The following is a 14297-nucleotide window of genomic DNA, read 5'->3' as shown; positions in this document are numbered from 1 at the left end:
TAGGTGACGAGCCAAATTTCTTCAGCCTCCTGAGGTTGAAGAGGTGCTGTTGCGCCTTCTTCACCACGCTGTCTGTGTGGGTAGACCATTTCAGTTTGTCCATGGTGTGTACGCCGAGGAACTTAAAACTTTCCACCTTCTCCACTACTGTCTCGTCAATGTGGATGGAGGGAATGCTCCCTCTGCTGTTTTCATATGTCCACAATCATCTCCTTTGTTTTGTTGACGTTGAGTGAGAGGTTGTTTACCTGACACCACACTCCGAGGGCCCTCACCTCCTCCCTATAAGCCATCTCGTCGTTGTTCGTAATCAAGCCTACCACTGTGGTGTCGTCTGCAAACTTGATGATTGAGTTGGAGGCCTGCATGGCCACGCAGTCATGGGTGAACAGGGAGTACAGGAGAGGGCTGAGAACGCACCCTTGTGGGGCCCCAGTGTTGAGGATCAGCGGTGTGGAGATGTTGTTTCCTACCTTCACCACCTGGGGGCGGCCGGTCAGAAAGTCCAAGACCCAGCTGCACAGGGCGGGATAGAGACCCAGGGACTCAAGCTTAATGACAAGTTTGGAGGGTACTATGGTGTTAAATGCTGAGCTGTAGTAAATGAACAGCATTCTTACATAGGTATTCCTCTTGTCCAGATGGGATTGGACAGTGTGCAGTGTGATGGTGATTGTGTCGTCTGTGGACCTATTGGGGTGGTAAGTATATTGGAGTGGGTCTAGGGTATCAGGTAGGGTGGAGGTGATATGATCCTTAACTAGTCTCTCAAAGCACATCATGATGACAGAAGAGAATGCTACGGGGCGATAGTCATTTAGTTCAGTTACCTTAGCTTTCTTGGGGACAGGAACAATGGTGGCCATCTTGAAGCATGTAGGCACAGCAGACTGGATAGGGATTGATTGAATATGTCTGTAAACATACCAGCCAGCTGGTCTGCGCATGCTCTGAGGACACGCAGCCTTGTGAGGATTAACACGTTTAAATGTTTTACTCACGTTGGCAACGTAGAAGGAGAGCCCACAGGCTTTGGTAGCGGGCCATGTCAGGGGCACTGTATTGTCCTCAAAGCGAGCAAAGAAGTTGTTTAATTTGTCTAGGAGCAAGAACTCGATGTCTGCGACAGGGCTGGTTTTCTTTTTGTAATTCATGATTGACTGTAGACCCTGCCACATACGTCTTTTGTTTGAGCCGTTCATTTGCGACTCCACTTTGTCTCTATACTGACGCTTTGCTTGTTTGATCGCCTTGCGGAGGGAATATCTACACTGTTTGTATTCGGTCATGTTTCCAGTCACCTTGCCATGATTAAAAGCGGTGGTTCGGTCTTTCAATTTTGCGTGAATGCTGCCATCAATCCATAGTTTCTGGTTAGGGAAGGTTTTAATAGTCTTAGTGGGTACAACATCACCGATGCACTTGCTAATAAACTCGCTTTCCGAGTCAGCGTATACGTCAATGTTATTGTCTGAGGCTACCCGGAACATATATCAGTCCCCGTGATCGAAGCAATCTTGAAGCGTGGAATCCGATTGGTCAGACCAGCATTGGATAGACCTGAGCACAGGCATTTCCTGTTTTAGTTTCTGTCTATAGGCTGGAAGCAACCAAATGGAGTTATGGTCAGATTTGCCGAAGGGAGGGCGTGGGAGAGCTTTGTATGCATTGCAGAAGTTAGAGTAGCAATGGTCCAGAATGCCACCAGCTCGTGTCGCGCATTCGATATGCTGATAGAATGTAGGAAGCCTTGTTCTCAGATTAGCTTTGTTAAAATCCCCAGCTACAATAAATGCAGCCTCGGGATATACTATTGTTTCCAGTTTACATAGAGTCTAGTGAAGTTCTTTCAGGGCCGTCGAGGTGTCTGCTGGGGGGGGTGGGGGGGGGGTTACACGGCTGTGACTATAATCGAAGAGGATTCTCTTGGTAGATAGTGTGGTCGGCATTTGATTGTAAGGAATTCTAGGTCAGGCGAACAAAAGGACTGAGTTCCTGTATGTTGTTATGATTACAACATGAGTCGTTAATCATGAGGCATACACCCCCACCCTTCTTCTTACCAGAGAGATATTTGTTTCAGTCGGCTCGATGCGTGAAGAAACCGGGTGGCTGTACCGACTCTGACAACATATCCCAAGTCAGCCATGTTTCCGTGAAACAGAGAATGTTATGTCATGACGTCGCCTGCTTGGGTAGTGCAAACCCCATCCCCCTCTCCCTGCCTCTCCCTTTTCCTACCACAACCCATGCGGTGATCACAGAGAGATGTCGTAAATTCCTGAGAATCTCCTCATGGCCCAACAGTATTAGACAGAGGGTAAACTTTCAGGACAAAGGAATTCTCTTCCACCTCACAGAACTTGAGGTACGAACATATTTCATATTCCTGCAAAAGTATGAAAGCTCGGTGGAGAGTCCAGCTATGAACCGGTCCATTTGTCACCACGTGGGAAACTCATGTGAGACTGTGGGACTACAGTACCATATCGCTGTTTATATAATAACCTCAGATATGAGGTTTACATCTGTTTGTTGTATAAAATGAATGAGTGAGTATGATGCTGTTTGTATAATTGTGTAATATGATTTTGGACTGTTTAATTAAGAAAAATACAAATACCTTTTTGATTTGAACTAAATCCAAGGACCGCCCTGAGCCCAGTATGGGTCAGAGACCATGGGACAGCCCCTCTCTGCTATCTGAATAAAAGCCAACTCTAAGAAATTACTATTAGACCATGTTTATCCTCCAAGGAGGAGAACGAAGGTTGAGTATAATTGCTGAATCTTTAACCATACCCGTGGTTAAAACTCCTATACGAATCATAACAAGTCTTTGATATTGACTACTAGTCTGCAGCTAGGAATTCGGTATCATTGAACGCGAAGAAAGACAACCGCCGAAACAAGCATTCTATAACGAATGTCACTCTGAACAATCCACAATAACTACGACAGAAGGAGCTCCAACAAAACAAACTTCTCTCCAACGATCAAGACGACACACATGAGCGTAAATATATATATATTGATTGCAATTGTTGCCGAATGAGTGAGTGTTCATGTGTAAGGATTAGCATGTCAATTGTTATAATTATGGACTCTGTAGTGAATTCTTAGTCGAACGCCATTTTCCCTTTGTCTAACAGCCGCCATGCCGGTTCAGCCCACTAGGGCATATTTCTCCTATCATTTCATGTAATTATTTTAAGTTTGTTTGTTTGTTTATGCATTTCTGTGAATTAATTAGTTAGTAATAAATAAATGATTTAAGACAATTGATGTATGGATGACTCATAGTGAAGACTGGGTTCGTGCAGATAATCAACAATTTACGACGTTTGGAATGAGACTAACGTGAGGTAAAAATAAATAAATCATTAATCAGAAGACTATTGATCAGATATGAAAATATCTGAAAGGTTATATTGGGAAATTATAACTTTGTAATCTAATAACTTTCCCTGGTGCCCTCGAATTCATAGTTAATTAGTTACGTTATTACTGAAGTATTAAATCCCTAATTACAGGAATCTTTGATAAAAACTATAAGTCTTCAATTTAACGATAGCAAAGACACGACAGTTACAATCTCTGATGTCTCTCTGGAAGGCAACTCGTAACCCTAATTTCATCCACCTTGTTGTCTAGAGATTGGACATTGGCTAGTAATATGCTCGGAAGCGGTGAATGGTGTGCTTGCCTTCTGAGTGTGACCAGTAGGCCGCTCCGTCTGCCTCTCCTGCGGCGACCACATTGTTTTGGGTCAGCCTCTGGGATAAGATCCCATGTCCAGGGTGGAGGTCTGAACAAAGGATCCGCATCGGGAAAGTTGTTTTCCTGGTTGTAATGTTGGTAAGTTGCCGTTGCTTTTATATCCAATAGTTCTTCCCGGGTGTATGTAATAACACTTAAGATTTTCTGGGCTAACAGTGTAAGAAATAACATAAAAAAACTAATGACTGAATAGTTTCCTCAGGACCTGAAGCGAGGCGACCATCTCTGTCGGCGCCATCATGATCATTTCTCGGCCCTCCTCATTATCAGGACTCGGACCAAAAACATCCAATACCCAAGACAACTCAAACCTGTAATCGCCGCCAAAGGTGCTTCTACAAAGTATTGACTCAGGGTGTGAATACTTATGTAAATGAGATATGTATGTGTTTTCTTTCAATAAATTTGGTACAATTTCATAAACTATGTTTCCACATTACGGTGTATTGTGTGTAAATGCGTGAGACAAAAATGTAAATGTAATCCATTTTGAATTCAAGCTGTAACACAAGAAAATCTGAAATAAGTCAAGTCAGGGTTTCCGAAACTCAGACCTCAGGACCCAAAGGGGTGCGCATTTTGGTTTTTACTTTAGAACTACACAGCTGATTCAAATGATCAACAAATCATCAAGCTTTGATCATTTGAATAAGCTGTTTAGTGTTAGGGCAAAAACCAAAACTTGCACACCTTGGGGTCCCGAGGAAAGAGTTTGGAAAACACTGAGTCAAGGGGTATAAATACTTTCTGAAGGCACAGTAAAAAGGGGACTTTAAACTTCTAATGGCTGAGATCCCGTTAACGGGATCAACATGACAACAGCCAGTGAAAGTGCAGGGCGCCAAATTCAATAATCTGAGTAGAGCGCTCAGAGACCAAAACAAGCCATACAGATACCCGCCATGTTGTGGAGTCAACAGAAGTCAGAAATAGCATTATAAATATGAACTTACCTTTGATGATCTTCATCAGAATGCACTCCCAGGAATCCCAGTTCCACAATAAATGTTTGTTTTGTTCGATAAAGTCCATAATTTATGTCCAAATACCTCCTTTTTGTTTTCGCGTTTAGTTCACAAATCCAAATTCACGAGGCGCAGGCCAGACGAAAAGTCAAAAAGTTCCATTACAGTTTGTAGAAACATGTCAAACGATGTATAGAATCAATCTTTAGAATGTTTTTATCATGAATCTTCAATAATATCCCAACCGGACAATTCCTTTGTCTTTAGAAATGAAAAGGAACGCAGCTAACTCTCACGGGCGCACGCCTGACTGAGCTCATGGCCAGAACCCTTAGTCAAACAGCTCTTATTCTCTCCCCCTTCACAGTAGAAGCCTGAAACAAGGTTCTAAAGACTGTTGACGTCTAGTGGAAGCCTTAGGACGCGCAATATGATCCCATAGACACTGTATATTGGATAGGCAAAGACTTGAAAACCTACAAACCTCAGATTTCCCACTTCCTGGTTGGATTTTCTTCTCAGGTTTTTGCCTGCCATATGAGTTCTGTTTTACTCACAGACGTCATTCAAACAGTTTTAGGAACTTTATAGTGTTTTCTATCCAAATCTACCAATAATATGCATATCTTAGCTTCTGGGCCTGAGTAGCAGGCAGTTTACTCTGGGCACTTTATTCATCCAAGCTACTCAATACTGCCCCCAGCCATAAGAAGTTAGAGACATATTGTCTTGCAGCACTGGAAGAATCTGCATTTCCCTTCATGTAGATGTTTTTCCATTCCTTGGTTAGCTAGTGTAAATGAGAAGATGGAGTCTCCCAGCTCTGTTAGCTTACAGATATAATACGCTCACATTTTATTAGAACAAACGTTATTCAGAGCGACTTACATGCACAATTAGGGTTAAGTACCTTGCTCAATGGCACATCGACAGATTTTTCACCTAGTCGGCTCAGAGATTCACCCCAGCAATATTTCAATTATTTCCCCAATGCTCTTAACTGCTACGCTACCTCCCCTCACAGCCCCTCTTCCTCCTAAAATAAAAGGGCTTACTGGGAGCGATACTTTCACAACGCAAAGCCCTCTCCTGCATGTCTTTTTTTTAACCACAACTTTGATCATCCCCATCTCCCCACCAACTCCCACCCCTTCTCCATCCACTGCTTGTGTTCAGTGTTCCTGGTCTGGTTTGAACGTGGGCTTTGATAAAGAGAAGGCCTTTTCCAGCTCTGTTTGAACAGCCAGAGGAACGCCAAAAGTTTCGGGAAGCTTCTCACTAATCCATGTCTTGGTTTCACTTCCTAAATAGCACAGTATACAGGCTCCTGCAGCGGTTGCTCAGGGAAGAATCCTCTCTGTTTCCCCTCTCTTCCTCACTTACTTTTTCATTCTCTCTTGTTTTGTGTGTTAATGAGAGAATGAGCAGAAAAGGGGTAGCGAACAGAATGAAAGAGAGCGTTACAAGGGAATCATTTGCCTGGCTACCCAAACTCCTTGCTCCGGAGGTAAAGCAGCGTTTAGAAAATGTGCCGTAGGCTTTGATACTCTGATTGGTTGGAGATTATCTAATCGTTGATGACTTTGTTTTGCACAACAACCCTCATTTTGACTTCACCACAAACGACTTCAACCATGGCAGTCTCAGACTGAAATATGTAGTGAACGTAGAACTCAGTTTGCGTCACCATGGCTTTGTGAGAGAATAAGACGGCGAAGAGGAGAAGCGAGAGAACGAGAGAAGTGCAGGAGGGAAAGCTTTGTGAAAACATGTCGATTCTGTGTGTAGTTTAATGAAGGCTCAGTTGAACAAATCTATGGAAAATATGGAACATTTGTCAGCTATCTTTTCCCAGTGCTTGGTAATAGGTTTCTTCAGCTCGACAAGTACATATTTTCTCACACTCTCAGGTTACATCCCAAATGACCAAAATTGTGTTAGGTAGAGGGGAGAGACTGTCAGTCAACACTCACTCTGTCTAACCAACTTCCTGAGCCCTTTCATTCAGCCTGTCAGTCAAGCAGCCTCAGACAGAGAAAAATATCCAGTACTGTAAACCCTGTCTGCACTGTATTGTGTAGTATCTTAAGGTCCTGCCCCAGAGTAGTTTTGTCAGGGTGCGCATACGTGTGTCAAGTGAAGTGTGTCACAGAGTGTGTTTTGGGCTGTTTATTAGTGTCTGTTGACTACAGCATTTCTTGAGTGTACTTTTAGTGTACTTTTAGCAGAGCTTTGATTTACTTTGAAGTATAGGAATACAGTTGGAATCTGTCATTGACACAGACATGGTGGAGTGGAATAAAGATAGGAATATAATAAACCACAAGGTTATGAATTCAAATCCCAGGTAGCGACATTTACTGTATAAATGAACATACACAACATGTTGAAAATATTGTATGTTAAAAGAAGTAATTGAACATGTGGGTGTCCCTAACCTGCATTTACTCAAGTAGAGAAATGTTTAGTTCAGGTTACACTTTGACTGAAAAGTTTAGTAAAGTAAAAAAAGGCTGTGGAACCAGTGACTAAATGATAATCAGTTGAATCAACTAGATTCATTTTACAGTGCTGCTCTGTCTGCAGTGTTCAGGTCCTGACCCAAACTCCCCTGTCCTCGTCTCTGAGACACTTGTCTCAGACTAGTGTTGAGTGTGTTTCAGTATGTTAGGCAACATGTCTGTAAGGTGTAGTATCTCACCTGTATGAGGCGTCCTTGCTCTGTCTGCAGTGTGTTCAGGTCCTGTCCCAGACTCCCCTGGCCTCGTCTCAAAGACTCGTAGTCCATTTTCAGCTGACCAGCATGGGCCGACAGTTTGGCCACCTCTTCAGCTAGATTCACCAGCAGTGCCCGGTCCTGACCTTTGACGGACTTCAGGTCGGTGTCGTGGTCGTTCAGCGAGTGGAGCAGCGACGTCTGCACCCCCTCCAGGCGCAGGAAGTTTCCATTGTAGTCAGGACAGTTGGGGTCAATAAATATGTTGATGCGCGAGCCGTCGCCCCTCTCCACAGTGACCAGGGCGTTGGCCTCGTCCTGGTTGGTGGAGATGTGGGGTGGGCCGTCGGACATGGGCGGGGCCTGGTTGTGGTTCATGAAGAGGATGGTGCCGGTTACCGTGACAGCGAGTAGGACGGCTACGAACAGGAGGATGGTGCACAGAAGGTAGCTGCAGCTCATCCTCTATGGAAGGCAGGGACAAAAAGAAAAGTGGAATGTTAGAGCAACATTTTTTTCTGAATCTTTCTGGATATGTCTGTAGCTTTGTTATTTGGTAACCTCTATTTGAAGGTTAGCAGTATTTACAGGTTTTTAATATTTTAAAGGTGTCACATTTCACAACTCATCCTTTATCAAATAGTTTTTGTTAGGAGCAATTTCTCTCTCCTATATCTCATTAACCACCATACACTACTCCTTTATCAAAACCTAATCTGCAACAAAACGCACACATCAAAAGTCTGAAAGTTGGAAGAAGCTCGATATAAGACATGTTTTCTGCAACATGTGTAGTTTTTGAAGAGAAGAAAAGAGATAAGTAGCTTATTGAAGAGAATGTTGAAAAGAGTCCCAGTTTAAAACACCTCTGGGGATAAAACACAGCAGGGAACCAGGTTCAATTCTCACTCCCACTTCAGAGAGACGAGAGAGAAGGGGAGAGAGAGCATTTGAGAGAGAGAAAGTGTGAGAGAGGCATTGAAAGGGAAAGTGTGAGACACAGAAATAAGTGAGTAAGAGATACAGATAGAGAGATAAAGTGTGTGAGAAGAGAAAGAAAGCAAGAATGTGCAAGAAATATAGAGAAAGGGAGACAATTTTGACACTGCCATGGTGTCATTAACCAGAAACTAAAAAAAGCTTTTACAATCGGGAGCCATCTTGTCACTCAGGGATACATTCCCATTACCATCTGTGTATAGAGTAGATAGAGGAGAGAGCAGTGTGTCCTACTCTACCATTGCACAATTAACGACCCATATCTCCCTAAATCCACCTTCACATTAAATACACTTAATTATACTTATTTCCCAGATAACAATTCTGGAGAGAGAGAACGTTTTTGTAATATTACCCGGAATGTTCCCTGAATGTTTGAGTGTCCAGTTTTCAGTTAATCAGGGTAACATTCTATCTATATTAGCAAAAACCTTCTGAGAACCTTTTAAGCATGTTTTGGTTTAGAGTTTGGAGAACATTCCCTTAACCCATTCACGTCCTTGTAATATATTTACATATTTCTGTTTGGTGAAAATGGATGACATTTGGTGTCAACATATACTGAACAAAAATGTAAAGGCAACATGTAAAGTGTTGGTCCCATGTTTTATGAGCTGAAATAAAAGATCCCAGAAATTTTACATATGCATAAAAAGCTTATTTCTCTCAAATTGTGCACACACATTTGTTTACATCCCTGTTAGTGAGCATTTATCCTTTGCCAAGATGATCCATCCACCTGACAGGTGTGGCATATCAAGAAGCTGATTAAACAGCATGATCATTACACAGGTGCACCTTGTGCTGGGGGCAATAAAAGGTAACTCTAAAATATGCTTTTGTCACACACAATGGAACAGATGTCTCAAGTTTTGATGGATTGTGCAATTGGCATGCTGACTGCAGGAATGTCCATCAGAGCTGTTGTCAATTGAGATAAGATAATTCAATGTAAAATGCTCTACAGTAAGACCCCTCCAATGTCATTTTAGAGAATTTGGCAGTACGTCCAACCGACCTCACCACCGCAGACTACGTTTAACCACGCCAACCCAGGACCTCCACATCCAGCTTCTTCACCTGAAAATACATTTTTATTGGCTGGGCCTGGCTCCCCAGTGGGTGTGCCTATGCACTCCCAGGCCCACCCATGGCTGTGCCTCTGCCCAGTCATGTGAAATCCATAGATTAGGGCCTAATGAATTTATTTCAATTGACTGATTTCCTTATATAAACTATGACTCAGTAAAATCCTTGAAATTGTTGCATGTTTCGTTTATATTTTTGTTCAGTATAGTTAGTAGAATTGTCTACAACAGCCACATTGAAGATGTAAGATTGTCATTATATATCATAATTGTTTAAAAGCATATAGTTTTGTTGTTTGGCATGTTTTATTCCTTAATTGTCCATTGACGCAGTGGTGCTGCTATCTAAGTAACATAATAAAGACATCCCCATCATAATCCAGCAATTTAAGATAGAGATATCAGATGTTTTGCATTGGCTGTGTTTCAATGGTGGCCTTTTTAGGTCTACTCACGAAAAATTCTGTAGCGTCCGAACGGTTTGGCTCTCTGGAATAGGGAGACTCAAGCGAGCATGATGGTGTTCTCTGTTTTGCTCTACAACCCCCACAAGTGTCACGCGATTCGTCTGAATGTAATCCATACAAACAAATAGAAGTATGGAGATAATTCTGTGCCCCAAAAAATAAGGGGTAAAATAACAAAACCTGAACAAATCCTCTCACTGTCAACTAAGTTTTTTTCAGCAAACTTAACATGTGTAAATATTTGTATGATCATAACAAGATTCAAATACTGAGACATAAACTGAAAAAGTTCCACAGACATGTGGAGTTCCCCAGACTAACAGAAATTGAATAATGTGTCCCTGAACAAAGGGACAAAAGTAACAGTCAGTATCTGGTGTGGCCACCAGCTGCATTAAGTACTGCAGTGCATCTCCTCCTCATTGACTGCACCAGATTAGCCAGTTCTTGCTATGAGATGTTACCCCACTCTTCCACCAAGGCACCTGCAAGATCCCAGACATTTCTGGGGGGAATGGCCCTAGCCCTCACCGTCCGATCCAACAGGTCCCAGACGTGCTCAATGGGATTGAGATCCGGGCTCTTCGCTGGCCATGGCAGAACACTGACATTCCTGTCTTGCAGGAAATCACGCACAGAACGAGCAGCATGGCTGGTGGCATTGTCATGCTGGAGAGTCATGTCAGGATGAGCCTGCAGGAAGGGTACCACATGAGGGAGGAGAATGTCTTCCCTGTAAAACACAGCGTTGAGATTGCCCGCAATGACAACAAGCTCAGTCCGATGATGCTGTTACACACCGCCCCAGACCATGACGGACCCTCCACCTCCAAATCGATCCCGCTCCGGAGTACAGGTCTCGGTGTAACGCTCATTTCTTCGATGATAAACGCAAATCTGACCATCACCCCTAGTGAGACAAGACCGCACTTTTTGCCAGTCATGTCTGGTCCAGCGATGGTGGGTTTGTGCCCATAGGCGACGTTGTTACCGGTGATGTCTGGTGAGGACCTGCCTTACAACAGGCCTACAAGCCCTCAGTCCAGCCTCTCTCAGCCTATGGCGGACAGTCTGAGCACTGATGGAGGGATTGTGCGTTCCTGGTGTAACTCGGACAGTTGCTGTTGTCATCCTGTACCTGTCCCGCAGGTGTGATGTTCAGATGTACCGATCCTGTGCAGGTGTTCTTACACGTGGTCTGCCACTGCGAGGACAATCAGCTGTCCATCCTTTCTCCCTGTATCGCAGTCTTAGGCGTCTCACAGTACGGACATTGCAATTTATTGCCCTGGCCACATCTGCAGTCCTCATGCCTCCTTGCAGCATGCCTAAGGCACATTCACGCAGATGAGCAGGGACCCTGGGCATCTTTCTTTTGGTGTTTTTCAGAGTCAGTAGAAAGAACCCATCGAATAGACACGTGACAAGATTCACCCGTCTACAACAGCAACACGTGCAGAATAACTACACAAAATTTTCCACAGCGTTGAAAATAGAATTCAGTGGTTCTGCAACACACAGACACAAAAGCTCGCTTATTTTTACTAGGCAAGTCAGTTAAGGAAAAAAATATTATTTACAATGACAGCCTACCGGTGAACAGTGGGTTAACTGCCTTGTTCAGGGGTAGAACGACAGATGTTTACCTTGTCTGCTCAGGGATTCAATCAGGCAACCTTTCGGTTACTGGCCCAACACTCTAACCACTAGGCTACCTGCCGCACCAGCTAACACTGTCAAACAAGCTCGAAGTGAACACCCACAAGCATGCTATCATAGGCTTTGTTCATTTGGCCTACTCACTGAAACAGGAATGGAAGAGCTATTACTATTCAAACAAATGATTCTGTCGAACATGTATCCCAACTTCATTACCTACTTGGGCCCTATAGCCCACGTTGGTTTGCCAATCTCAGAACTCTTTTGAGGCATCAAAAGTGAGCAGCGCTAAGAGTCCTGACATCTCGGTTGTGAATATTGAAAATGAGCACTCACTCCAGTTAGAGGGTGCGTTATCAGGGATAGGAGCATTGAGAGATGATGTACAACAACGGTATCTACCATGACACCATGATACCAATAACCACCACGGTAAAAATAACTATGAAGTATGTCGCCGGAGAAACGACTACTGCTACAATCAACCTGATCGCTATGTTCCTGCACCCAACCCACACAAAGTGTCAGGGCACAAAGGTAAGAAGGGTAACAAAGGGTTCAATAACGATCAAAACATAGACCGATGCTCTCTAGAAGCTCTGCTAAGAGAAGAACAAAAGTGCCAACACTATGCGTGGAATTGCCGGACAACAGGTCCTCCACAATTAGCACCACTAGCGAGAGCGTAAGCGATCCAGGGACACTCGATCAAGAATCAAGCCCACGGTGGGCTTTGACTATAGACTCAGATGCAATTGTTACGACGCACAAGGTAAACAACATCGCAATAGCCAATTCCACTCAAACTCAAACAAGTCAATCTGTTTTCACCATGAATACAAATGACACATCACACCGTTGCGAACAATCACTCCACTTTGTGGGGAATATGACCACAAAACGCAACTCAAAGAGGCCATACCTCAAAACAGTCCTGGAGGACTGCTTAACCCGTGATGCGCTAATTGATTTGGGCTCGACAATATCGTTCATTTCTCAAACATTGTTCAATGATCAAAACCCAGCTAAACCCAGCTGAACCCAGCTAAACGTTGGTTAAAAACAGAACGTGAGTCTGAGGTTTCACACAGACTACCTCGCCTCTCACAATGCGACTCATGCTGAAACTACAATTACAAGACGTATCACTGGTTCACCCTGTGTATGTTACCAGCCTCGAAACTGAACACCTGCTACTTGGTGCAGACTTGATGGATCGTTTGATCCCACAAATGGATTGGAAAACCAACCAGGTATGGTCACAAGTAACCGTGCCGTCTCCACTGACCACACTGTCTTCTCCTAAGGCTGGCTGCAACACAGTCAATCCACAAGGAGAATATGTCAAAAGGACCCCTTGGGGAAAAAGATGTTTCGACACCTCTTGGTGCAGAATCTGACTCAAGCAGATATTACGATATCTCATCACATTCAATCAGCAAACCTGAATGACTATTATTTTCATGATTTCGAGCCAGCAGTCTCTGTGAGTGAGCAACTTCCCTTCCCCTTAGAGTCATGTGATACCGTAGCTAAGATTAACGTCGCTTGTCCTTCAGACATTTCCGCAAGCAACGCGGCCGTTTCAGGAATAAAAGCATCAACGTGCAGAGTGGACTCTGCTTTGAGGGGGACTGAAACCCTTTACAATGAAACTACGTCAGTCCCGCTACTGACCCGATGACTCCAACTGGTGAAACACTGTGCGATATCCCCAAAAGATATCCTTGTCTCAGTTCGCAGATACTGGAACGGTTGCCACACGCTGACACTGTGGTAAATGGCAGGCCACGACAGCCACTGAGCATTTTGAAGCACAACCACCAGGAGATTTGGTTGAAAGGTTACAGACAGTCTGCTAACAACGCGAATGCTGACAACTTGTACAAAGGGTCCGACCTTTTCGTCTCTGCCTCGGACACCAACACCAACCGCTGGTGGGGATGGGGGGAATACTAGCCCAGAACCATGTTGAGCCTCGTGGGGGGGGGGGGGGGGGGGGGGTTATGACTATGTACAATACTGTAGAAGGCCGCCCAATCAGGAAACAAATCAACTTCCCATGAGAACAGAGAGGAGCGGACAAGCACTCGATGGGGATAAGCTTAGAATACATCTTGTGATATCACTGAGGTGTCCCACACCGGTCGTAAAAGAAGTCCAGTGGACTTTCCACCTCCGCACCACAAAAAACGGTAAGAATAATAATTTTGTGCCATGTGTAGTCTCAATTACAATGTCACAAGTAAAATTCTCTAATCACGTGTTGCGGTAGGATAACATTTCGGAATAAATCGCTAGGATAGCTGGTCCCCTTGGGAACCAGTACAAATGCCAGCAACAGTCAGTCCAGCAACAGTCAGTTAGAAGGTTAGAGACCTAACAATTTGAATTGCCCTTGATAACAGCGACAGAGGAGGTAATAGCCACTCAGATTGCAACACATGGCAGAGAATCTCCAAAACACTCTTCTAACGGTTTACACACATGCCACTAATAAACAGAACCCTCCATTCAGGAGGAAAGTTTTTAGAAGTCATGAACCATGATCACACCGCGTACAACTGGTTCAGTGCTTATAGAGTACTTTGTAGTGAGGTTAGCTCCTCCATAGATAACATAG

The 14297-nt window shown here is 43.9% G+C and overlaps 1 protein-coding gene across 2 annotated transcripts in view; it reads right to left on the bottom strand.

The window, feature by feature from the left end:
* LOC139552088 (fibrinogen C domain-containing protein 1-like) overlaps positions 1-14297 on the bottom strand; it is a 295950-nt gene that overhangs the window by 199069 nt on the left and 82584 nt on the right. For both annotated transcript variants that reach the window (XM_071363492.1, XM_071363491.1), the window contains exon 3: positions 7447-7926. In XM_071363492.1, coding sequence (XP_071219593.1) covers positions 7447-7926 — 480 coding nt within the window. The remainder of the gene's footprint in view (positions 1-7446; positions 7927-14297) is intronic.

Source organism: Salvelinus alpinus, chromosome 24 (assembly GCF_045679555.1).
Source record: "Salvelinus alpinus chromosome 24, SLU_Salpinus.1, whole genome shotgun sequence".
In the NCBI taxonomy this organism is placed as follows: Eukaryota; Metazoa; Chordata; class Actinopteri; order Salmoniformes; family Salmonidae; genus Salvelinus; species Salvelinus alpinus.
Note: the sequence above shows the minus strand (reverse complement) of the source record. Positions and strands in the feature narration are given on the sequence as shown.